We start from the raw sequence: 25,843 nt of genomic DNA, 5'->3' as shown, positions 1-25,843 counted from the left end.
AAGAAGAGCATGGGAATTCTCCCGGAGTCCTGGCCAATATTTATCCCTCAACCAACACCACTAAAACAGATTATCTGGTCATTTATCACATTGTGGGATCTTGCTGTGCGCAAATTGGCTGCTGTGTTTCCTACATTACAACAGTGACGACACCTCAAAAGTACTTCATTGGCTGTAAAGGGTTTTGGGATGCCCTCAGGTCGTGAAAGGCGCAATAAAAATGTAAGTCTTTCTTTCTTTCTTGTAATGATTTGAAAATCTACAACTTCCTCTACAAATACCAAACAGGAGTTGTCCCTCCCAGAGGCCGTGCAGACAAGCACAGTACCTGTGACTGCCAACAGGGCTCTCCGGCACATTATAGACGAGTGCGGAGTTTAGAGCTGGGGAATTTGAACGTGGACAGAGCTGGGAGCAGCAGCCTTGGATTTGGCTCAAGAGCAAATACTCCGAATGATTGCTTCCTCCCAAGATATGGCAACATTGAGCTAAATCAATTAATGATTTCAATGTAAACACGATGGACAGTTAAAAGGACAAAAAAAACCACTAAATCCCCCAGGATCGATGGCAGTTATTGCAGAGTGCTGGGAGAGACAAGGGAGGAGTTTTGTGAGATCACAATGAGGGAATTGCTGCACACTGTGGGGAATTGGTCGGAAATTTCCTCAGACCTGCTCCCGATCCGCCACTGTAACTTTACACGCGCAAACGGAGTTTCTGCTGCACTTCCGGCAAAGTTACAGCAGCGGAACGGGAGCAGCTCCGAGGAAATTCCCGGCCACTGGGTGAGATGGGAACAATAATGGAGCAAATGGCACAGGCACAATGGGCCGAATGGCCTCCTTCGGTGCTGTAGCCAACTACGTTACTATGATTGGGAAACAGGAACGCTGATGGGTTACTTAGTGCACTTAGTGCTGTCACACACAGGTCAGCTGTGGAACTGCAACCACTGCCCCACAATGCTGGGTTCTTGGTCTCAGAGACCGAGAGTGTTAACCACAGGGCAGGGAGCCCCAGGCCCAGGCCTAGAGTCCAAGCTGAGACGAGACCACTCCACACAGGGAGGGGGAGAGGTAACCACAGGGCAGGGTGCCCGAGGCCCAGCTGTCAGTCCACAGCAGTGTGCAGGGGCCCTAGGAGAGAGGGAGACCAGGGAGAGTAAGAAAAATTCCAGGTATGTGCAGTGAGAGTTTAAAGGGACCTTACTGTGGGAAGTGGCGTGGTGCTGTACTCACCCAGGCTACGCAATTCCATGGTGATGTCGAGGTAGTTATGCTCAGCACTCTGATAGAGGGCGTCCTGCAGGGCTTTCCTTCGCGCTTTGCTGCTGCGATTTAGCCCGGGTTTCAGAGTCTGCGGGGTGCTGACCTCTGCCCCCTCAGCGAGGATGTCTTCCAGGGACAGGATGTCACTATTCAGGGTCTCTGGCTGTGACAGAAGCTTCCGCAGCACGTTCCTGAGCAATTATTAAAAAGAGGAGAGTGTGTTAACAATTAAAAACAATGAACATTATAACTCAGAGTAGCTGCACAAATCATCCAGGGAAGGAGGACGGAGCATCTAACACCAAATGATCAGTAACTAGGGTGAGCTGTTCACAAATACCCCCCACCCTCAATAAAAGCTTCTCAGTAATAACACTCTCTCTGTCCCACCCTACTCTCAGTATAAGACTCTCAGTAATAACACTCTCTCTGTCCCACCCTACTCTCAGTATAAGACTCTCAGTAATAACACTCTCTCTGTCCCACCCCACCCTCAATAAAAGCTTCTCAGTAATAACACTCTCTCTGTCCCACCCCTCCCTCAATAAAAGCTTCTCAGTAATAACACTCTCTCTGTCCCACCCCACCCTCAATAAAAGCTTCTCAGTAATAACACTCTCTCTCTGTCCCACCCCACCCTCAATAAAAGCTTCTCAGTAATAACACTCTCTCTCTGTCCCACCCTACTCTCAGTATAAGACTCTCAGTAATAACACTCTCTCTGTCCCACCCTACTCTCAGTATAAGACTCTCAGTAATAACACTCTCTCTGTCCCACCCTACTCTCAGTATAAGACTCTCAGTAATAACACTCTCTCTGTCCCACCCTACTCTCAGTATAAGACTCTCAGTAATAACACTCTCTCTGTCCCACCCTACTCTCAGTATAAGACTCTCAGTAATAACACTCTCTCTGTCCCACCCTACTCTCAGTATAAGACTCTCAGTAATAACACTCTCTCTGTCCCACCCTACTCTCAGTATAAGACTCTCAGTATAAGACACTATATTGTCCCGATCTCTCACCTGTGTCCATGGGCAGCAGCCTGACTGAAGGGGTTAGTAATTCCTTGCAGAGATGCAGTCACTCCACTTTTACCGATGGTCCCAGCCAGGAGATCAGCTCCTTTCTCCAGTAGCAGGCTGACCAGATCAAGGTGACCTGCAGGACATGAACGACAGGGCGAGAGTGTGAGAGGCAAGGTTCATGGAGGAGAACGGGAGAGGGAGCAAGCTGTAGCAAGGGGGTATATTATTAATGGGTATAGGGAGAGGCATCTTATACACAGTGTGTGATATAGGGAGAGGCATCTTATACACTGTGTGTGATATAGAGAGGGGCATCTTATACACAGTGTGTGATATAGGGAGAGACATCTTATACACAGTGTGTGATATAGGGAGAGGCATCTTATACACAGTGTGTGATACAGGGAGAGGCATCTTATACACAGTGTGTGATATAGGGAGGGGCATCTTATACACAGTGTGTGATATAGGGAGAGGCATCTTATACACAGTGTGTGATATAGGGAGGGGCATCTTATACACAGTGTGTGATATAGGGAGGGGCATCTTATACACAGTGTGTGATATAGGGAGAGGCATCTTATACACAGTGTGTGATATAGGGAGAGGCATCTTATACACTGTGTGTGATATAGGGAGGGGCATCTTATACACTGTGTGATATAGGGAGTAGCATCTTACACACTGGGTGTGATATAGGAAGAGGCATCTTATACACAGTGTGTGATATAGGGAGGGGCATCTTATACACAGTGTGTGATATAGAGAGGGGCATCTTATACACAGTGTGTGATATAGGGAGGGGCATCTTATACACAGTGTGTGATATAGGGAGAGGCATCTTATACACAGTGTGTGATATAGGGAGAGGCATCTTATACACAGTGTGTGATATAGGGAGAGGCATCTTATACACAGTGTGTGATATAGGGAGAGGCATCTTATACACAGTGTGTGATATAGGGAGAGGCATCTTATACACAGTGTGTGATATAGGGAGAGGCATCTTATACACAGTGTGTGATATAGGGAGAGGCATCTTATACACAGTGTGTGATATAGGGAGAGGCATCTTATACACAGTGTGATATAGGGAGTAGCATCTTACACACTGGGTGTGATATAGGGAGGGGCATCTTATACACAGTGTGTGATATAGGGAGTAGCATCTTACACACTGGGTGTGATATAGGGAGGGGCATCTTATACACAGTGTGTGATATAGGGAGAGGCATCTTATACACAGTGTGTGATATAGGGAGAGGCATCTTATACACAGTGTGTGATATAGGGAGAGGCATCTTATACACAGTGTGTGATATAGGGAGAGGCATCTTATACACAGTGTGTGATATAGAGAGGGGCATCTTATACACAGTGTGTGATATAGAGAGGGGCATCTTATACACAGTGTGTGATATAGGGAGAGGCATCTTATACACAGTGTGTGATATAGAGAGGGGCATCTTATACACAGTGTGTGATATAGGGAGGGGCATCTTATACACAGTGTGTGATATAGGGAGGGGCATCAATATAGACAGAGTGTGAAATTAGGAAAAGGCATCTTATACAGTGTGTTATAGGGAGGGGTACCTTATACACAGGGTGTGATATAGGGAGGGGCATCTTATACAGTGTGTTATAGGGAGGGGTACCTTATACACAGGGTGTGATATAGGGAGGGGCATCTTATACAGTGTGTTATAGGGAGAGGCATCTTATACAGTGTGTTATAGGGAGGGGTACCTTATACACAGGGTGTGATATAGGGAGGGGCATCTTATACAGTGTGTTATAGGGAGGGGTACCTTATACACAGGGTGTGATATAGGGAGGGGCATCTTATACAGTGTGTTATAGGGAGAGGCATCTTATACAGTGTGTTATAGGGAGGGGTACCTTATACACAGGGTGTGATATAGGGAGGGGCATCTTATACAGTGTGTTATAGGGAGGGGTACCTTATACACAGGGTGTGATATAGGGAGGGGCATCTTATACAGTGTGTTATAGGGAGGGGTACCTTATACACAGGGTGTGATATAGGGAGGGGCATCTTATACAGTGTGATATAGGGAGGGGTACCTTATACACAGTGTGTGATATAGGGAGGGGTACCTTATACACAGTGTGTGATATAGGGAGGGGCATCTTATACACAGTGTGTGATATAGGGAGAGGCATCTTATACACAGTGTGTGATATAGGGAGGGGCATCTTATACACAGTGTGTGATATAGGGAGGGGTACCTTATACACAGGGTGTGATATAGGGAAGAGAGATCCTCGCTCTTTAACCCCGGCCCAACACCCAAGCTTCCCCTAGCTGTTGTTACCTGCTCCAGCCGCCAGCTGCAGAGGTGTTTCTGAACAGCTTCCTTCACCATTGCAGCCATCCACATGGGCCCCGGCATTCAGCAGTAACTGTAGAGAGAGAGAGAGAGAGAGGGTCACACAGAGAAGAACACAGCCTTGCATTTAATTACATGCAGCACAGAAGCAGGCTATTCGGCCCAACTGGTCTGTGCCAGTGTTTATACTCCACAGGAGCCTCCTCCCACTCTAATTACCTCTTGGTATCCTGCCCCCCCCAGTCCCTTCTCCCTCACGTATGTAGGAGTGATCTATTTGTGGTGTTTGATAGATTAGATATGGAGAAGCTATTTCCTCTGGTGGGGGAGTCCAGAACAAGGGGGCAGAACCTTGAAATTAGAGCCAGGCCGTTCAGGGGTGATGTCAGGAAGCACTTCTTCACACAAAGGGGAGTGGGAATCTGGAACACTCTCCCCAAAAGAGCTGTGGTTGCTGAGGGACAATTGAAAATTATGAAGACAGATTGCTGGATTTTTGTTAGGTAAGGGTATTTTAAGGGATATTAGGCAGAGGCGGGAAAATGGAATTGAGGTACAAATTTTCCATGATCCAACAAATTGGCGGAGCAGGCTCGAGGGGCAGAATGGCCTCTCAATGTGTCGATTATATTTGTTACATTGAGGAATATGGGAACATGTTGAGCATAAATATGGAAGGAACAAGGGGATAAAATAGCATCAAAGTTTCAATGCAGCTGCCTGCAGCCCACCTACTGATGCTCAGTTCTGCTACAGTGAAGACTCTCTTTCCAGCACCGGTTAACAGAGGCCTCAGACCCCGAGGAGACTCCCGGCCAGCTGTATGCGAAGCAGTATTTGTGCTATACATCAGGACTCAACACACTTCACCTTCCCATCTCTCTCTTCTCCCCTTCTGGAACTGTCTATGCCCAACTTTCCCCAGCCCTCGAGGAGCCACAGCTCCACCCTCCCCACAGCCCAGCCACTCAGGATTGGTACAAGACTCTAACTTTCCCCTTCTCCACACACTGACAGTCAGGGTCACCACTGTCTCAACTTAATATAGGGAGGGGTGATATAGGGAGAGGCATCTTATACACAGTGTGTGATATAGGGAGGGGCATCTTATACACTGTGTGTGATATAGGGAGAGGCATCTTATACACAGTGTGTGATATAGGGAGAGGCATCTTATACACAGTGTGTGATATAGGGAGAGGCATCTTATACACTGTGTGTGATATAGGGAGGGGCCCCTCCCTATATCACACACTGTGTATAAGATGCCCCTCCCTATATCACACACTGTGTATAAGATGCCTCTCCCTATATCACACACTGTGTATAAGATGCCCCTCCCTGTATCACACACTGTGTATAAGATGCCTCTCCCTATATCACACACTGTGTATAAGATGCCCCTCCCTGTATCACACACTGTGTATAAGATGCCCCTCCCTATATCACACACTGTGTATAAGATGCCCCTCCCTATATCACACACTGTGTATAAGATGCCTCTCCCTATATCACACACTGTGTATAAGATGCCCCTCCCTGTATCACACACTGTGTATAAGATGCCCCTCCCTATATCACACACAGTGTATAAGATGCCTCTCCCTATATCACACACTGTGTATAAGATGCCTCTCCCTGTATCACACACAGTGTATAAGATGCCTCTCCCTATATCACACACTGTGTATAAGATGCCTCTCCCTGTATCACACACTGTGTATAAGATGCCTCTCCCTATATCACACACTGTGTATAAGATGCCCCTCCCTATATCACACACTGTGTATAAGATGCCTCTCCCTATATCACACACTGTGTATAAGATGCCCCTCCCTGTATCACACACTGTGTATAAGATGCCTCTCCCTATATCACACACTGTGTATAAGATGCCCCTCCCTGTATCACACACTGTGTATAAGATGCCCCTCCCTATATCACACACTGTGTATAAGATGCCCCTCCCTATATCACACACTGTGTATAAGATGCCTCTCCCTATATCACACACTGTGTATAAGATGCCCCTCCCTGTATCACACACTGTGTATAAGATGCCCCTCCCTATATCACACACAGTGTATAAGATGCCTCTCCCTATATCACACACTGTGTATAAGATGCCTCTCCCTGTATCACACACAGTGTATAAGATGCCTCTCCCTATATCACACACTGTGTATAAGATGCCTCTCCCTGTATCACACACTGTGTATAAGATGCCCCTTCTCTCCATTGTCTCCTGTAAATGGCTTCCAGGAGACAATGGAGAGAAGGGGTATGGTGAGAGAGTGAGTGGGGTAGATTGACAAAGAGTGACAGGCTTGCTCGGCCTAACACCCCTGTCCTGTGTCTGAAAACCCTGTTCCTGAGGTGCACAAGGATCAAAGCCTCTCGAAGAGCAGTGACAGTATCAAAACATCTGGCGCCACCCTTCACCAATCGATGGGGGTGGGGAGAACGCGACACTCAATCGATTAAATGTACACTATAGACTCATTCCGATACCTGTGCGACCGGCAGCTGGCCAAATGCCACGGCAAAGCTGAGTGCAGTCCAGTGACGAGTCTCTGCGTGGACAGACGGGCACTGCTGGGAATTACTGGGCACCTACAAACCAAACACAACAGCTCAGGGGCTGATTGAACATTGGCCCGTTGACCTTAAATATAATCAGTGTCTGGTCAGTTTGAGAGCTGGATTGTTCAAACCATGTTTATGGAGAGAGACATACAGAGACACCATCTTAAAGCAGGTCCAGCACATTTCACCAAACGTTATGGGGTCAGGTAGAATGGGATATTTCACCTGAAGAGTAGTAACTGTCTCCATGGTCGAATATGAGTTGTAGGAGCACTGTTTCAGGGTGCATGTGTTACAGGTATATCCCACAGTGTCAGGGTCCGTGTGTTACAGGTATATCCCATAGTGTGTCAGGATCCGTGTGTTACAGGTATATCCCATAGTGTGTCAGGGTCCGTGTGTTACAGGTATATCCCACAGTGTCAGGGTCCGTGTGTTACAGGTATATCCCACAGTGTGTCAGGGTCTGTATGTTACAGGTATATCCCACAGTGTCAGGGTCCGTGTGTTACAGGTATATCCCGCACTGTGTCAGGGTCCGTGTGTTACAGGTATATCCCACAGTGTCAGGGTCCGTGTGTTACAGGTATATCCCATAGTGTGTCAGGGTCCGTGTGTTACAGGTATATCCCACAGTGTGTCAGGGTCTGTATGTTACAGGTATATCCCACAGTGTCAGGGTCCGTGTGTTACAGGTATATCCCGCACTGTGTCAGGGTCCGTGTGTTACAGGTATATCCCACAGTGTCAGGGTCCGTGTGTTACAGGTATATCCCACAGTGTCAGGGTGCGTGTGTTACAGGTATATCCCACAGTGTCAGGGTCTGTGTGTTACAGGTATATCCCGCACTGTGTCAGGGTCCGTGTGTTACAGGTATATCCCGCACTGTGTCAGGGTCCGTGTGTTACAGGTATATCCCGCACTGTGTCAGGGTCCGTGTGTTACAGGTATATCCCGCACTGTGTCAGGGTCCGTGTGTTACAGGTATATCCCGCACTGTGTCAGGGTCCGTGTGTTACAGGTATATCCTGCACTGTGTCAGGGTCCGTGTGTTACAGGTATATCCCGCACTGTGTCACAGGGTCCGTGTGTTACAGGTATATCCTGCACTGTGTCACAGGGTCTGTGTGTTACAGGTATATCCCGCACTGTGTCAGGGTCAGTGTGTTACAGGTATATCCCGCACTGTGTCAGGGTCCATGTGTTACAGGTATATCCCGCACTGTGTCAGGGTCAGTGTGTTACAGGTATATCCCGCACTGTGTCAGGGTCCGTGTGTTACAGGTATATCCCACAGTGTCAGGGTCCGTGTGTTACAGGTATATCCCGCACTGTGTCAGGGTCAGTGTGTTACAGGTATATCCCACACTGTTTCAGGATCCGTGTGTTACAGGTATATCCTGCACTGTGTCACAGGGTCCGTGTGTTACAGGTATATCCTGCACTGTGTCACAGGGTCCGTGTGTTACAGGTATATCCTGCACTGTGTCAGGGTCTGTGTGTTACAGGTATATCCTGCACTGTGTCACAGGGTCCGTGTGTTACAGGTATATCCTGCACTGTGTCAGGGTCTGTGTGTTACAGGTATATCCTGCACTGTGTCACAGGGTCTGTGTGTTACAGGTATATCCTGCACTGTGTCAGGATCTGTGTGTTACAGGTATATCCTGCACTGTGTCACAGGGTCCGTGTGTTACAGGTATATCCTGCACTGTGTCACAGGGTCCGTGTGTTACAGGTATATCCTGCACTGTGTCACAGGGTCCGTGTGTTACAGGTATATCCCGCACTGTGTCAGGGTCCGTGTGTTACAGGTATATCCCACACTGTGTCAGGGTCTGTGTGTTACAGGTATATCCCACACTGTGTCAGGGTCTGTGTGTTACAGGTATATCCCGCACTGTGTCAGGGTCCGTGTGTTACAGGTATATCCCGCACTGTGTCAGGGTCTGTGTGTTACAGGTATATCCCGCACTGTGTCAGGGTCCGTGTGTTACAGGTATATCCCACACTGTGTCACAGGGTCTGTGTGTTACAGGTATATCCCGCACTGTGTCACAGGGTCTGTGTGTTACAGGTATATCCCGCACTGTGTCACAGGGTCTGTGTGTTACAGGTATATCCCGCACTGTGTCAGGGTCAGTGTGTTACATGTATATCCCGCACTGTGTCAGGGTCCGTGTGTTACAGGTATATCCCGCACTGTGTCACAGGGTCTGTGTGTTACAGGTATATCCCGCACTGTGTCAGGGTCAGTGTGTTACATGTATATCCCGCACTGTGTCAGGGTCCGTGTGTTACAGGTATATCCCGCACTGTGTCACAGGGTCTGTGTGTTACAGGTATATCCCGCACTGTGTCAGGGTCTGTGTGTTACAAGTTCATCCCTTGGGTCACTCTCGTTTAGTGCTGAGATACATTTGGATGCCCTTTCACGTGCAGGCCGTGTGCCAATAGTCAATGACTTACCTGAATGTCAATGGCTGCTCCAGCTGTCAGCAGGACCTGGACCATGGCCTCGTCCCCACTGGTAGCTGCGTACATCAGTGGAGTCAGCCCCTGGGCAGAAGAAACAGCTTCCAATTACCATGGGTGAATAATCAGCTCTCAGGCAAAGTGGTCCCTTTGAGCAGAGACCGTGGACCCCACAAACAGAGACCGTGGACCCCACAAACAGAGACCGTGGATCCCACAAACAGAGACCGTGGACCCCACAAACAGAGACCGTGGATCCCACAAACAGAGACCGTGGACCCCACAAACAGAGACCGTGGACCCCACAAACAGAGACCGTGGACCCCACAAACAGAGACCGTGGACCCCACAAACAGAGACCGTGGACCCCACAAACAGAGACCGTGGACCCCACAAACAGAGACCGTGGACCCCACAAACAGAGACCGTGGACCCCACAAACAGAGACCGTGGACCCCACAAACAGAGACCGTGGACCCCACAAACAGAGACCGTGGATCCCACAAACAGGGGCAAAAGTTTAGAGGTCACACTCACACATTGAGTGAGGAGTGGACACAGTGGGTATGGGCATTGCCTTCTGTGCTGTTATGAGAGGTGTTCGACCCCATATGCCACTGTGGCAGGATATCACTGTAGCCCAGTGGCTGTTCCTGTTCTTGAGGGGCATGGGTTGTGCTGAAGCTCATTATTGTATAATCCACAGACCAAGAAAGACAAGTGAGTTAATGGCTCCTTTGGCTTCCTGTCACATGGGCAGCCCTCCTCCCTTCCCACCTTCTTGCTGAGTATCGGTTTTGCAGTTTATCAAACTTGAGTTCACATTTCACTGGTAAAGTCACGCCCAGGGTTGCACTGTACAAACACACACCACAAGAAAGAAAGACTTGTATTTATATAGTGCTTAACAACCAATGAAATACTGCTGAAGTGTAGTCACTGTTGTGATGTAGGAAACACAGCAGCCAATTTGCACACAGCAAGATCCCATAAACAGCAATGTGATGATGACCAGATAATCTGTTTTAGTGATGTTGGTTGAGGGATAAATATTGACCTGGACACCAGGAGAACTCTCCAGCTCTATCAAATAGTGCCATGGGATCTTTTACAACTACCTGAGAGGGCAGATGGGAACTCGTCCATCCGAAAGACAACACCTTTGACAGTGCGACACTCCCTCAGTACTGCACTGGGAGTGTCAGCCTGGATTTTGTGCTTGTGTCTCTGGAGTGGGAACTTGAACCCATGGACCCTCTACCTCAGAGGCGAGAGTGACACCACCCACTGAGCCACAACTGACACTGGTAGTGGTGAAGGTAGATGAATGAGCATCCATGTGTTGGAACAAAGGGCTAGACAAGAGGAGACCAGTCGACAGCTGCTAATGCTTCGAGAGATACTTTAGGGATTCGCAGTGTCAGCTGGATGGCTGACATACTGATACATCCTGCAGGAGATATCGTCAGTCTCAACCGTCAGCTCTCCACATTCTTCACCAGACTATATCCTGCCTGTAGTATACTGTGTGGAAATATGTGGATCGCAGCATTGGCAAGGAATTAAACACATCAGCTCACCCTGACAGAAATCTCTACAGCCAGGGGAGGGTAGTCCTGGAGTCGTGGTTGTTAGGTGTCAGAGCCCTCCGTTGTACTGTATGACACCCAATCTCTCCTCCCTTTCTCTCAGTGTGTGTGTATGAGCCTCCTCTCCCCTACCTGCTCGCTAAGAGTGTCAATTCCATCCGGTCCCAGCAATGCAGCAGCTGGATTCACCAGGTCAGTGCGGCCGCAGCCCAACATCTGGAAGCCCAGGTCCTGCCTCAGCTTCAGTTCTGCCTGCTTGGTGTCCAGTCCGCGGGATGTGCACACAGTGGTGTTAATCCTGTCCAGGAAAAACAGAAAGAGGTAGAATTCATTTCGATACATCAACTCCCGACAAGGAGACGATTTGTGGTCAACAGACAGTCCTGCTTTCACCTCCAGTCTCGAACCTACGGCTGGGTTCAACCTCCCCAAGAGCGATGTAACCTTACTCTTCCAATGCCCTATGCCGGTCTCTCTCACATTCCACCTGCAGTACCAGCTGTGGCTCAGTGCTCGCACTCTCGCCTCTGAGTCAGAAGGTTGTGGGTTCAAGCCCCATTTCAGGGACTTGAGCCCATAATCCAGGCTGACACTCCAGTGCAGTGCTGAGGGAGTGCTGCACTGTCAGAGGTGCTGTCTTTTGGATGAGATGTTAAACTGAGGCCCCTTTATCCTCTCAAGTGGACGTAAAAGATCCTAGGGCACTATTCAAAGAAGAGCAGGGGAGTTCTGGCCAACATCTACCCCTCAAACAACATTGCTAAAAAAACAGGTCATTATCACATTGCTGTTCGTGGGATCTTGCTGGGCGCAAATTGGCTGTTACACTTCCTACATCACAACACTGATTACACTTCAAAAAGTACTTCACTGGCTGTAAAGCACTTTGGGACGTCCTGAGGTTGTGAAAGGTGCTATATAAATGCAAGTCTTTCTTTTTTCTTTTCTCTCAGAAGCACAGGAACGAATGTGTTCCACATAGTCTTTAGTTACCTCAGTCTCTACTCGTTCCTAGAACCTTCAACCCCCTGTTCCTAAACAGATGTTTCACCGCCTGTTCATGTTCAATATGACTCCTCATGGACTCAAGATTACTGTTCAGGTTTTCACTATAAGTGGCAATTCATTTTATTGTAACAGGAGTGTGGTTCCAGCAGGTGAGTTGGTGACTAGGGGAATGGGATCATGATGAATAAAATGGACCTCCACTATGTCAAGGATCAGTATCACTGCAGCCCAAGGAATGTGGCCCATCCACCTGCAGGTATAACATAGCAACATTGGAACAAGAGTAGGCCATTCAGCCCCTCGAGCCTGTTCTGCCATTCATAGGAACAGGAGTAGGTCATTCACCACCTCGAGCCTGTTCCACCATTTAATTAGATTATGGCTGATCTGCACCTCAACCCCATTTACCCGCCTTAGCTCCATATCCCAAATTAACAATCCCAAACAGCCCTCAAGAGGCAGAGAAACAGACAGTAGCTCTTTGCAGAGGTTCAGCTGGTGAATTTCTGCTGACCTGAGTTGTCGGGGTTCGCAGTCCATGCCTGGGAGCAGCAGCCTTGCTGCCTGCCGAATGTCACTGTTGTCCACTGTCAGACTGTGCCTGTGATCTGCCTGCGCGACGCACACCCTGATCCACTCGACCACCGGCGGGAGAACCTCGTACGGCCTAGGGGCGAGGGGACACAAAGAGGACGAGAGCGATGAGAACCTGGATACACAATGGACCTGGACCCCTCCTCTCTTCAGAAGCCATTAACTAGACACTCGGTCACCACCCTCTTATTATGATATGGCGGGGGCAAATTTTCAGGCATGCATGTTGCGTGTTTACATGTGATGCGTGTGCAGTGGCTCCAGGTCTGCACAATACACTTAGAGGAGGAACATTGGAGATTTTAGAAAAAGAATTCAGTTCAATGCAGCCCAAGGTATTTTAGTGAAGTAAGTGCAATTGGGCACCTGGTGGGAGTAAGTTCAGGGGAACCTCTGCCCCTGACAATGTCCCTCTGTCTCCACCTCTCAAATTCACAGGCCCAACAAGAAAATTATAAAAGCTTTGCGTTTTTGCACTGTCATCTGATCCCATCACATTTTACCCTGAAAGGCCACAGGTGGGTTTTTCCCCTCTCCTCCTCAGAATGAAACCTGGGAAATTTGTGAGCTGACAGCACAGTTTGAGCCACACGAAGCAAGCTGCACAAAAAACAATCATCGTTCCTGTTCACATGCGGTTACCATATTCTGCATCAAATGCTACCCGACACCTCAGGGACCTCTCACTTCCTGCAACCTCTAAGGGCTGCAGTCATTATCATTCGATAAGAAATCTGCAAGCATTTGAATTGATAGATCACCGGATCACATTTAAACACCACTACAACAGATTGGGTTCACATGATAGCGTCTAATCGAGGCTCCATCTTACAAACCAAGGGTCACTTATTCTTTACAGCGACTCACAGTTCAGTATTCAAAAAAAATACGATAACAACCTTACAGAAACAGCAAACTGCTCAATGTCAGCCTTGGCTCAGTGGTAGCACTCTCAGCCTGTGGCCTATGGATGGGGCTGGGGCTGGATCTCAGCCTGTAGCCTATGGATGGGGCTGGGGCTGACAGCTGAGACTGGGGCTAGACTGGAGTTGGGTTAGTGTCATGGTAGAAGAGGCTGGATATCTGCCTGGCTGCTCTCAGGACTCTGGGATAAGGGGGCAGGTTTTATAATCCTCTTGCTTCTTGATATGGTTCAAGATCACCTAAAGCGTGTGAAACTGGAAGTGATTAAATCCCTGAAAGCTCAGAGGAATATTTGGTGCTTTCAGAGAAGAGTGACTCAGTGCAACAAACTGCGGAATAAATCAAATTGGCTGTTTTTCGGAAGTCCCTGGAGATTCCCATTTCCAGTTGTCTCACCTCTCAATGCCCAGTTTCACTCTCGGGGGCTCATCATTGGGATTCTCCCACTCCAGCTGTGGGCAGTGCATGTAGTAATAGAGCCCGTGCAGAGCCTCCGGCTCCCAGGAGTACGGCCCCTTTCTGAAGTGCAGCTGAGATCTCTTCCCATGGTACTTAGCACCAAACTGCTGGAGGTAATACATCACGTGAGAAACCAGCTCACCTGTGGGATAGAAGCAGGATGGTTAAAATCCCTTGGACATTCACCGGCATTACCATCACCGAATCCCCACCATCAACATCCTGGGGTTCACCATTGACCAGAAACTTAACTGGACCAGCCATATAAATACTGTGGCTACAAGAGCAGGTCAGAGGCTGGGTATTCTGCAGCGAGTGACTCACCTCCTGACTCCCCAAAGCCTTTCCACCATCTACAAGGCACAAGTCAGGAGTGTGATGGAATACTCTCCACTTGCCTGGATGAGTGCAGCTCCAACGACACTCAAGAAGCTCGACATTATCCAGGACAAAGCAGCCCACTTGATTGGCATCCCATCCACCACCCTAAACATTCACTCCCTTCACCACTGGCGCACTGTGGCTGCAGTGTGTACCATCCACAGGATGCACTGCAGCAACTTGCCAAGGCTTCTTCGACAGCACCTCCCAAACCCGTGACCTCTACCACCTAGAAGGACAAGAGCAGCAGGCACATGGGAACAACACCACCTGCACGTTCCCCTCCAAGTCACACACCATCCCGACTTGGAAATATATCACCGTTCCTTCATCGTCACTGGATCAAAATCATGGAACTCCCTTCCTAACAGCACTGTGGGAGAACCGTCACCACACGGACTGCAGCGGTTCAAGAAGGCGGCTCACCACCACCTTCTCAAGGGCAATTAGGGATGGGCAATAAATGCCGGCCTCGCCAGCGATGCCCACATCATGAGAACGAATGAATAAAAAAAAGACTACATCAGGCCGCAGGCCAGTCTGAAGCATCAGCTGCGGTTAAAATCAATGGTGCCTCCCAGGGACACACAAATGGCTCTGTAATCCAGGTCATCGGCTCCAGGACAGACTCGAAAACCAAGCTCACCTTTCCGGCAAAAGTTATCTCCCTTCCATGACCTACTAACAAACAAACTGGGCAAAAAATGGAAAGTGTTTTGTAGAAAAACCTACTGGTCTTGCACTCTCCTTGCATATTTAATCGATATAAAATATCTAAAAATGACAGCACGGAAACAGGCCTTTCGGCCCAACTATTTCCGTGTTGTTTTTTATTCTCCATACGAGCAGTATCCTAATCCCATGTGCCTGCCCTGTTCCCATATCCCTTTATCTCCCTTTCCTTCAACTACCTTTCTAATCTGTTCTTAAATGTTGAAATGGTCTCTGATTCAATCACTAACTCTAGTAATACATTCCACAGCCTCACAACCCTCTGTGTATAAAAAAAGGATTCTCCTACTCTCTGTCCTAAATCTCTTATATTTAATCTTGTATCTATGTCCCCTGGTTCCAGTCCCCTCAATCACTGGAAACATCTACTCTGTCCCATCCCTTCAGAATTTTAAACATCTCTATAAAATCATCCTAAACAGCCACAATTTTCAAGTCTTTCTTTGTTTCTATATGTCCTCATATCAGGCAGCAATCCATAAACATATACCCCACAACCCAGTGCATGTATATGCTACTCCATGCATATACATATACCCCAATGCATATACAGTGCCCACCTATACACACACACAGCTATGAGAAGGGTCTTGGGTTATGTGTTACTAGCTGAGCCCAGTAAATGATGCCACACACACACACACACACACACACAGCTATGAGAGGGGGCTAGGGTTATGTGTTACTGACTGAGTTCAGCGATGGTGCCACACACACACACACACACACACACACACAGCTATGAGAGGGGGCTAGGGTTATGTGTTACTGACTGAGTTCAGCGATGGTGCCACACACACACACACACAGACACACACAGCTATGAGAGGGGGCTAGGGTTTTGTGTTACTGACTGAGTTCAGCGATGGTGCCCACGCAGGTTGCCAGCATGGCCTGCTCCAAGTTCCTAAGCTCCGAGGGACTGTACAGCTGACGGTGGCTCGATCCCACACTTTGATAGCGTTCCGTGTGTAGGCTGAGGTCGGTCGGAAGGCAGGGCACACCTGAGAACGCAAGGAAGACAAATGGCATTCGATTAATAGTGAGCTGAGAAAACACAGGCAATGATGGAAGAGCAAAAACAAAAATATTATACAATCCCCATAAACCCTGCCATGCTCACCCAAACAAACGGTGTGCACAGCACGATCCTACAAACAGCACGGGAGATAAATGATCAGTTAACCTTCCTTTTAGAGAACTCCCCTGCTCTTCTTCCAATAGTGCCGTGGGATCTTTTACATCAACTTGAGAGGGCAGACATGGCCTCGGATTAACGTCTCATCTGAAAGACGGCACCTCCGTCAGTGCAGCACTCCCTCAAAACAGCCTCGATTATGTGCTGAGGTCCCTGGTGTGGGGCCTGAATCCAAAACTTTCTAACTCAGAGGTGAGAGTGCTACCACTGAGCCACAGCTTACACAGTATTACAAACAAAGAGGGGTGGGGGGTCTGAGCAGTTTCTGACTGGGGCTGCAGTGCTGCAGTTCATCAGTTTCTGTGTAACTGTACTATTTACAGAAAGATGAATGTCAGGGAATGTCAGCCTGGATCATGTACTCAAGTCAGTGGAGTAGGAGTGTGAGACAAGAGTGTTCATCCCTGAGCCATGGCTGACAACTTCTAATTTTGAAATGGAGTCATCGAGGGGATGGTGGAGTCTCAGTTGGGTTTTTCCAGGCAGTCTCAGTTCAGGAACAGTCAGCGTGATCTCAGGTCTCTGCAACAGTCTCTCTGAGACCTGCCCTGTGAAGAACTGATGATGTATCTGGGCAGGGCGTGGCTGCACTCTCTACTCCTGGTTTTTCGTCTTATTAACCCCTTCTTTTCAGGGTTATTTATTACTGAAATCCTTCCAAATGAACTCCCCTCCAAGTATAACTGCTGCAAGTAATATTTATGGAGTCAAAATTAATACTGGAAATTCAACTGACGTTGACCACTTCAAGCGGTTTAGCAGCTGGCGAATGAGACATTAAAGTGTTTCTTTCTGTAAATATTACAAATACACAGAAACTGATGAACTACAGCACCGCAGCCCCAGTCAGGAACTGCTTAGAGCCCCCCCCCTCCCCCCCTTTATCTGTAACATTCTATTAGCCATGGCTCAGTGGTAGCACTCTCACCTCTGAGTCATAAAGGTTGTGGGTTCAAACCCCATTCCAGGGACTAGAGTACAAAATCTAGCCTGACACTCCCAGTGCAGTAACTGAGGGAGTGCTGCACTGTCAGAGGTGCTGTCTTTCAGATGAGAAGTTAAACTGAGGCCCTGTCTGTCCTCTCAGGTGGATATAAAAGACCCTATTTTGAAGAAGAGCAGGGGAGTTCTCCCTGGTCTCCCGGCCAATATTTATCCCTCAACCAACATGCAAGTTCTTTCTTTTACTGCACTCCCCTCCCCCCTCCATTGAGAGGCCTGTATTCAGGAACAGGCTCAGGCAGAAGTCCTGGGCTTCAGTTCCCTGATTCAATCTGTACTTATTTGAACAATTACTTTCTGTTTCAATGGCCGCCTGTGACTTTAATTCGCAGATCAGCGACCTCCGACCCCTCCCTGACATGCACAGAGTGAAGCACTGATTCGGGGCAGTCACGCTGATCGCCATTTTAACGAGAGACTTGCTGCCCCCTTTGCCTCGACAGTCACACTCATATTGGGCTGCACACTATAGGAAGGATAGCGAGGCTTTAAAGAGGGTACAATGCAGATTCGCTAGGATGCAGCCTGGTCTGAGGAAATACAAATACAAAGACTTGAAAAATTGGTGCTTTTTTTGTTAGAACAACACAGGTTACTGTGAGATATGGTAGAAATGTTTAAAATTCTGAAAGGATGGGACAGGGTAGATAGAAACAAACTGTTTGCAGTAGTTGAAGGGTCAAGAACAAGGGGCCATAGATACAAGATTAAATGTATGAGTTTTGAACTGAGAGCGAGAAACCTCTTCACACAGAGAGTTGTGAGGCTGTCTCGACCACTCCCAGGGTTAGTGGTCGAGACAGAAACTGTATCAACATTCAGATTAGATTGCAGAGGGGGATGAAGGAAAAGGGGTTGAAAAGGGGATACGGGAGCAGGGTGGGTAAATGTGATTAGGACTATTTGCTCATGTGGAGGGTAAACACCAACACGGACTAGAAGGGCCGAATGGCCTGTTTCCGTGGTGTAACTCTGTGTATTTCTATGTCACTGGCCGGTTACCGTGTGTACAGACCCAGAGTCCCTCAATCCCTAACGACAGCACAGTGTTCGGAACTTCCCAATGTTTCCCATGCCATACTTTTCTTTTAAACGTCGATTTTATTTCCAGCACTACTTTCAGGAAACATCTAAAATGATTTAAGTTCTCTTATCCCTGTTTGTCGAAATCTATTCCACTCAGTGCTGAACTCTGACTCTTCAGCCTGTGTGTCACTACAGAATCCCGGGATCCCAAATAATTACTATATCCGGATTGAAGAGGATGAAAATGGTGGCGGAGGATGAGAAGGTGAATGTAATATTGGCGACCTCACAATGAAATCACTGACTCAATGATGTGGAGAGAACATTCTAGCTATTCAATTCGGAGAGTTGATTGGGACTAACTGTACTGAGCAAATCTACTAATCCCTTAACCCACTGTGTTCGTAAGTCACAGACAGTCAGTCCTGTCTGTGAGTTTACTCTGTCCCAGAGACACTGGTCAGTCCTGTCTGTGAGTTTACTCTGTACCAGAGACACTGGTCGGTCCTGTCTGTGAGTTTACTCTGTCCCAGAGACACTGGTCAGTCCTGTCTGTGAGTTTACTCTGTCCCAGAGACACTGGTCGGTCCTGTCTGTGAGTTTACTCTGTCCCAGAGACACTGGTCAGTCCTGTCTGTGAGTTTACTCTGTCCCAGAGACACTGGTCGGTCCTGTCTGTGAGTTTACTCTGTCCCAGAGACACTGGTCGGTCCTGTCTGTGAGTTTACACTGTCCCAGAGACACTGGTCAGTCCTGTCTGTGAGTTTACTCTGTACCAGAGACACTGGTCGGTCCTGTCTGTGAGTTTACTCTGTCCCAGAGACACTGGTCAGTCCTGTCTGTGAGTTTACTCTGTCCCAGAGACACTGGTCGGTCCTGTCTGTGAGTTTACTCTGTCCCAGAGACACTGGTCAGTCCTGTCTGTGAGTTTACTCTGTCCCAGAGACACTGGTCGGTCCTGTCTGTGAGTTTACTCTGTCCCAGAGACACTGGTCGGTCCTGTCTGTGAGTTTACACTGTCCCAGAGACACTGGTCAGTCCTGTCTGTGAGTTTACTCTGTCCCAGAGACACTGGTCAGTCCTGTCTGTGAGTTTACACTGTCCCAGAGACACTGGTCGGTCCTGTCTGTGAGTTTACTCTGTCCTAGAGACACTGGTCGGTCCTGTCTGTGAGTTTACTCTGTCCCAGAGACACTGGTCGGTCCTGTCTGTGAGTTTACACTGTCCCAGAGACACTGGTCAGTCCTGTCTGTGAGTTTACTCTGTCCCAGAGACACTGGTCAGTCCTGTCTGTGAGTTTACACTGTCCCAGAGACACTGGTCGGTCCTGTCTGTGAGTTTACTCTGTCCTAGAGACACTGGTCGGTCCTGTCTGTGAGTTTACTCTGTCCTAGAGACACTGGTCAGTCCTATCTGTGAGTTTACTCTGTCCTAGAGACACTGGTCAGTCCTGTCTGTGAGTTTACTCTGTCCCAGAGACACTGGTCGGTCCTGTCTGTGAGTTTACTCTGTCCTAGAGACACTGGTCAGTCCTGTCTGTGAGTTTACTCTGTCCCAGAGACACTGGTCAGTCCTGTCTGTGAGTTTACACTGTCCCAGAGACACTGGTCGGTCCTGTCTGTGAGTTTACTCTGTCCTAGAGACACTGGTCGGTCCTGTCTGTGAGTTTACTCTGTCCCAGAGACACTGGTCGGTCCTGTCTGTGAGTTTACACTGTCCCAGAGACACTGGTCAGTCCTGTCTGTGAGTTTACTCTGTCCCAGAGACACTGGTCAGTCCTGTCTGTGAGTTTACACTGTCCCAGAGACACTGGTCGGTCCTGTCTGTGAGTTTACTCTGTCCTAGAGACACTGGTCGGTCCTGTCTGTGAGTTTACTCTGTCCTAGAGACACTGGTCAGTCCTATCTGTGAGTTTACTCTGTCCTAGAGACACTGGTCAGTCCTGTCTGTGAGTTTACTCTGTCCCAGAGACACTGGTCGGTCCTGTCTGTGAGTTTACTCTGTCCTAGAGACACTGGTCAGTCCTGTCTGTGAGTTTACTCTGTCCCAGAGACACTGGTCGGTCCTGTCTGTGAGTTTACACTGTCCCAGAGACACTGGTCGGTCCTGTCTGTGAGTTTACTCTGTCCCAGAGACACTGGTCGGTCCTGTCTGTGAGTTTACACTGTCCCAGAGACACTGGTCAGTCCTGTCTGTGAGTTTACTCTGTCCCAGAGACACTGGTCAGTCCTGTCTGTGAGTTTACTCTGTCCCAGAGACACTGGTCGGTCCTGTCTGTGAGTTTACACTGTCCCAGAGACACTGGTCGGTCCTGTCTGTGAGTTTACACTGTCCCTGAGACACTGGTCGGTCCTGTCTGTGAGTTTACACTGTCCCAGAGACACTGGTCGGTCCTGTCTGTGAGTTTACACTGTCCCAGAGACACTGGTTGGTCCTGTCTGTGAGTTTACTCTGTCCCAGAGACACTGGTCGGTCCTGTCTGTGAGTTTACTCTGTCCCAGAGACACTGGTCGGTCCTGTCTGTGAGTTTACTCTGTCCCAGAGACACTGGTCGGTCCTGTCTGTGAGTTTACACTGTCCCAGAGACACTGGTCGGTCCTGTCTGTGAGTTTACACTGTCCCAGAGACACTGGTCGGTCCTGTCTGTGAGTTTACACTGTCCCAGAGACACTGGTCGGTCCTGTCTGTGAGTTTACACTGTCCCAGAGACACTGGTCGGTCCTGTCTGTGAGTTTACTCTGTCCTAGAGACACTGGTCGGTCCTGTCTGTGAGTTTACTCTGTCCCAGAGACACTGGTCGGTCCTGTCTGTGAGTTTACACTGTCCCAGAGACACTGGTCAGTCCTGTCTGTGAGTTTACACTGTCCCAGAGACACTGGTCGGTCCTGTCTGTGAGTTTACACTGTCCCAGAGACACTGGTCGGTCCTGTCTGTGAGTTTACTCTGTCCCAGAGACACTGGTCAGTCCTGTCTGTGAGTTTACACTGTCCCAGAGACACTGGTCGGTCCTGTCTGTGAGTTTACTCTGTCCCAGAGACACTGGTCGGTCCTGTCTGTGAGTTTACACTGTCCCAGAGACACTGGTCGGTCCTCTGTGAGTTTACACTGTCCCAGAGACACTGGTCGGTCCTCTGTGAGCCTGTACCTGATAACCCATCAGGACAGTGCTGCACCAGACAGGAGACTGTACTCAATAAGCCATTGGGACAGTGCTGCACCAGACAGGAGACTGTACTCAATCAGCCATTGGGACAGTGCTGCACCAGACAGAGTCTGTACCCAATAACCCATGGCCAAGGAAGCAAAGCAAAATCAGTGACTCCATTACCCATATGCATGTGTGTTTGCGTGTGAGCACGTTCCTCATGACTTGTTATAAAACATATTGTTTCCCATACACCGTGTCCAAGCTAAAACAATTAACTCGGTCCCAGTACTGAATGTCAGAGATGGAACTGACTGCCAGCACCCTGTAGTTATTTATAACTGGGGATACAGTGCAAATGCGGTGGGGTTATATCTACATCCTGCAGTGCTGCTAACCCACGCAGTGCGGTTAGAACATGCTCATACGTCTGGGACAGGGCTTAGTCTCTCAGTTCCTCAGCATGGGGCTGATTCGCAGACACCTGGTGAACAGGAAACAGTGACGATGACAAAATCTCCTCCGTGGAAAATGAGCCGAATTTTTATGCTGCAGAACCTGCTCGTGGCTTTCCAAATAAACAGAAATAAACATCATGTCACTGACAGAAAGTGCGTGGGTCTTAAATTCTTTTCTAACAGAAATGCTACTCACACTTGGTGAGTAGTGCAGACTCTGAGCAGTCGAAACAATTGTGCCTTGTATTGTCTTTTGTATTCGAACCCTCCAGATAAAGGCCAACATTCCATTAGCCTGTATGATTACATTTTGTACATCTGCACTAATATTTAGTGATTTGTGTATCTGGACACCAAAATCCCTCTGCTCCTCCACAGCTCCTAGTCTCTAACACTCTCAGTAATACAAACCCAATTCCTCCTCTCAGTAATAAATCTTTGACACCTCTTTGCATTGATAAAAACCTCATACCCCTCTCATTGATAAACACATGACCCCTCCTCTCTGATAAACACCTGACCCCTCCTCTCATTGATAAAAACATGACCCCTCCTCTCATTGATAAACACCTGACCCCTCCTCTCATTGATAAACACCTGATCCCTCCTCTCATTGACAAACACCTGACACCTCCTCTCATTGACAAACACCTGACCCCTCCTCTCATTGATAAACACCTGACCCCTCCTCTCACTGACAAACACCTGACCCCTCCTCTCATTGATAAACACCTGACCCCTCCTCTCACTGACAAACACCTGATCCCTCCTCTCATTGATAAACACCTGATCCCTCCTCTCATTGATAAACACCTGACCCCTCCTCTCACTGACAAACACCTGATCCCTCCTCTCATTGATAAACACCTGATCCCTCCTCTCATTGATAAACACCTGACCCCTCCTCTCATTGATAAACACCTGATCCCTCCTCTCTCTGATAAACACCTGATCCCTCCTCTCATTGATAAACACCTGACCCCTCCTCTCACTGACAAACACCTGATCCCTCCTCTCTCTGATAAACACCTGATCCCTCCTCTCATTGATAAACACCTGACCCCTCCTCTCATTGATAAACACCTGATCCCTCCTCTCTCTGATAAACACCTGATCCCTCCTCTCACTGACAAACACCTGATCCCTCCTCTCTCTGATAAACACCTGATCCCTCCTCTCATTGATAAACACCTGACCCCTCCTCTCACTGACAAACACCTGACCCCTCCTCTCATTGATAAACACCTGACCCCTCCTCTCATTGATAAACACCTGACCCCTCCTCTCTGATAAACACCTGATCCCTCCTCTCACTGATAAACACCTGATCCCTCCTCTCATTGATAAACACCTGATCCCTCCTCTCATTGATAAACACCTGATCCCTCCTCTCACTGACAAACACCTGATCCCTCCTCTCATTGATAAACACCTGATCCCTCCTCATTGATAAACACCTGATCCCTCCTCTCATTGATAAACACCTCACACCTCCTCATTGATAAACACCTGATCCCTCCTCTCATTGATAAACACCTGACCCCTCCTCTCACTGACAAACACCTGATCCCTCCTCTCATTGATAAACACCTGATCCCTCCTCTCATTGATAAACACCTGACCCCTCCTCTCACTGATAAACACCTGATCCCTCCTCTCATTGATAAACACCTGATCCCTCCTCTCATTGATAAACACCTGATCCCTCCTCTCATTGATAAACACCTGATCCCTCCTCTCACTGACAAACACCTGATCCCTCCTCTCATTGATAAACACCTGACCCCTCCTCTCACTGATAAACACCTGATCCCTCCTCTCATTGATAAACACCTGATCCCTCCTCTCATTGATAAACACCTGATCCCTCCTCTCATTGATAAACACCTGATCCCTCCTCTCATTGATAAACACCTGACCCCTCCTCTCATTGATAAACACCTGATCCCTCCTCTCACTGATAAACACCTGATCCCTCCTCTCTGATAAACACCTGATCCCTCCTCTCATTGATAAACACCTGATCCCTCCTCTCATTGATAAACACCTGATCCCTCCTCTCATTGATAAACACCTGATCCCTCCTCTCATTGATAAACACCTGATCCCTCCTCTCATTGATAAACACCTGACCCCTCCTCTCTGATAAACACCTGATCCCTCCTCTCATTGATAAACACCTGATCCCTCCTCTCATTGATAAACACCTGATCCCTCCTCTCATTGATAAACACCTGACCCCTCCTCTCATTGATAAACACCTGATCCCTCCTCTCACTGATAAACACCTGATCCCTCCTCTCTGATAAACACCTGATCCCTCCTCTCACTGATAAACACCTGATCCCTCCTCTCATTGATAAACACCTGATCCCTCCTCTCATTGATAAACACCTGATCCCTCCTCTCATTGATAAACACCTGATCCCTCCTCTCATTGATAAACACCTGACCCCTCCTCTCATTGATAAACACCTGATCCCTCCTCTCATTGATAAACACCTGATCCCTCCTCTCTGATAAACACCTGATCCCTCCTCTCATTGATAAACACCTGATCCCTCCTCTCACTGATAAACACCTGATCCCTCCTCTCTGATAAACACCTGATCCCTCCTCTCTGATAAACAGCTGATCCCTCCTCTCTGACAAACACCTGATCCCTCCTCTCATTGATAAACACCTGATCCCTCCTCTCATTGATAAACACCTGATCCCTCCTCTCACTGATAAACACCTGATCCCTCCTCTCATTGATAAACACCTCATCCCTCCTCTCACTAATAAACACCTGATCCCTCCTCTCATTGATAAACACCTGATCCCTCCTCTCATTGATAAACACCTGATCCCTCCTCTCATTGATAAACACCTGACCCCTCCTCTCATTGATAAACACCTGATCCCTCCTCTCACTGACAAACACCTGATCCCTCCTCTCATTGATAAACACCTGGCCCCTCCTCTCATTGATAAACACCTGATCCCTCCTCTCTGATAAACACCTGATCCCTCCTCTCACTGATAAACACCTGATCCCTCCTCTCATTGATAAACACCTCACACCTCCTCATTGACAAACACCTGACCCCTCCTCTCATTGATAAACACCTGATCCCTCCTCTCATTGATAAACACCTCACACCTCCTCATTGACAAACACCTGACCCCTCCTCTCATTGACAAACACCTGACCCCTCCTCTCATTGACAAACACCTGACCCCTCCTCTCATTGATAAACACCTGACACCCCCTCTCATTGATAAACACCTGATCCCTCCTCTCATTGATAAACACCTGACACCCCCTCTCATTGATAAACACCTGATCCCTCCTCTCATTGATAAACACCTGACACCCCCTCTCATTGATAAACACCTGATCCCTCCTCTCATTGATAAACACCTGACCCCTCCTCTCACTGACAAACACCTGATCCCTCCTCTCATTGATAAACACCTGACACCCCCTCTCATTGATAAACACCTGATCCCTCCTCTCATTGATAAACACCTGACACCCCCTCTCATTGATAAACACCTGATCCCTCCTCTCATTGATAAACACCTGACACCCCCTCTCATTGATAAACACCTGATCCCTCCTCTCA

General features: G+C 48.3%; 1 protein-coding gene across 1 annotated transcript in view; it reads right to left on the bottom strand.

Moving 5' to 3' along the window:
• Nucleotides 1-25,843, bottom strand: part of LOC137344346 (ankyrin repeat and BTB/POZ domain-containing protein 3-like) — a 48,417-nt gene that overhangs the window by 8,867 nt on the left and 13,707 nt on the right. The window contains exons 2-10 of the mRNA XM_068007222.1: nucleotides 16,258-16,407; nucleotides 14,228-14,432; nucleotides 12,828-12,980; nucleotides 11,438-11,603; nucleotides 9,711-9,800; nucleotides 7,166-7,267; nucleotides 4,640-4,727; nucleotides 2,298-2,433; nucleotides 1,242-1,462 (exon numbers count right to left, since the gene is read on the bottom strand). Coding sequence (XP_067863323.1) covers nucleotides 1,242-1,462; nucleotides 2,298-2,433; nucleotides 4,640-4,727; nucleotides 7,166-7,267; nucleotides 9,711-9,800; nucleotides 11,438-11,603; nucleotides 12,828-12,980; nucleotides 14,228-14,432; nucleotides 16,258-16,407 — 1,311 coding nt within the window. The remainder of the gene's footprint in view (nucleotides 1-1,241; nucleotides 1,463-2,297; nucleotides 2,434-4,639; nucleotides 4,728-7,165; nucleotides 7,268-9,710; nucleotides 9,801-11,437; nucleotides 11,604-12,827; nucleotides 12,981-14,227; nucleotides 14,433-16,257; nucleotides 16,408-25,843) is intronic.

Source organism: Heptranchias perlo, chromosome 27, assembly GCF_035084215.1.
Source record: "Heptranchias perlo isolate sHepPer1 chromosome 27, sHepPer1.hap1, whole genome shotgun sequence".
NCBI classification, from domain to species: Eukaryota; Metazoa; Chordata; class Chondrichthyes; order Hexanchiformes; family Hexanchidae; genus Heptranchias; species Heptranchias perlo.
This window is presented reverse-complemented; position numbering and strand designations above follow the sequence as displayed.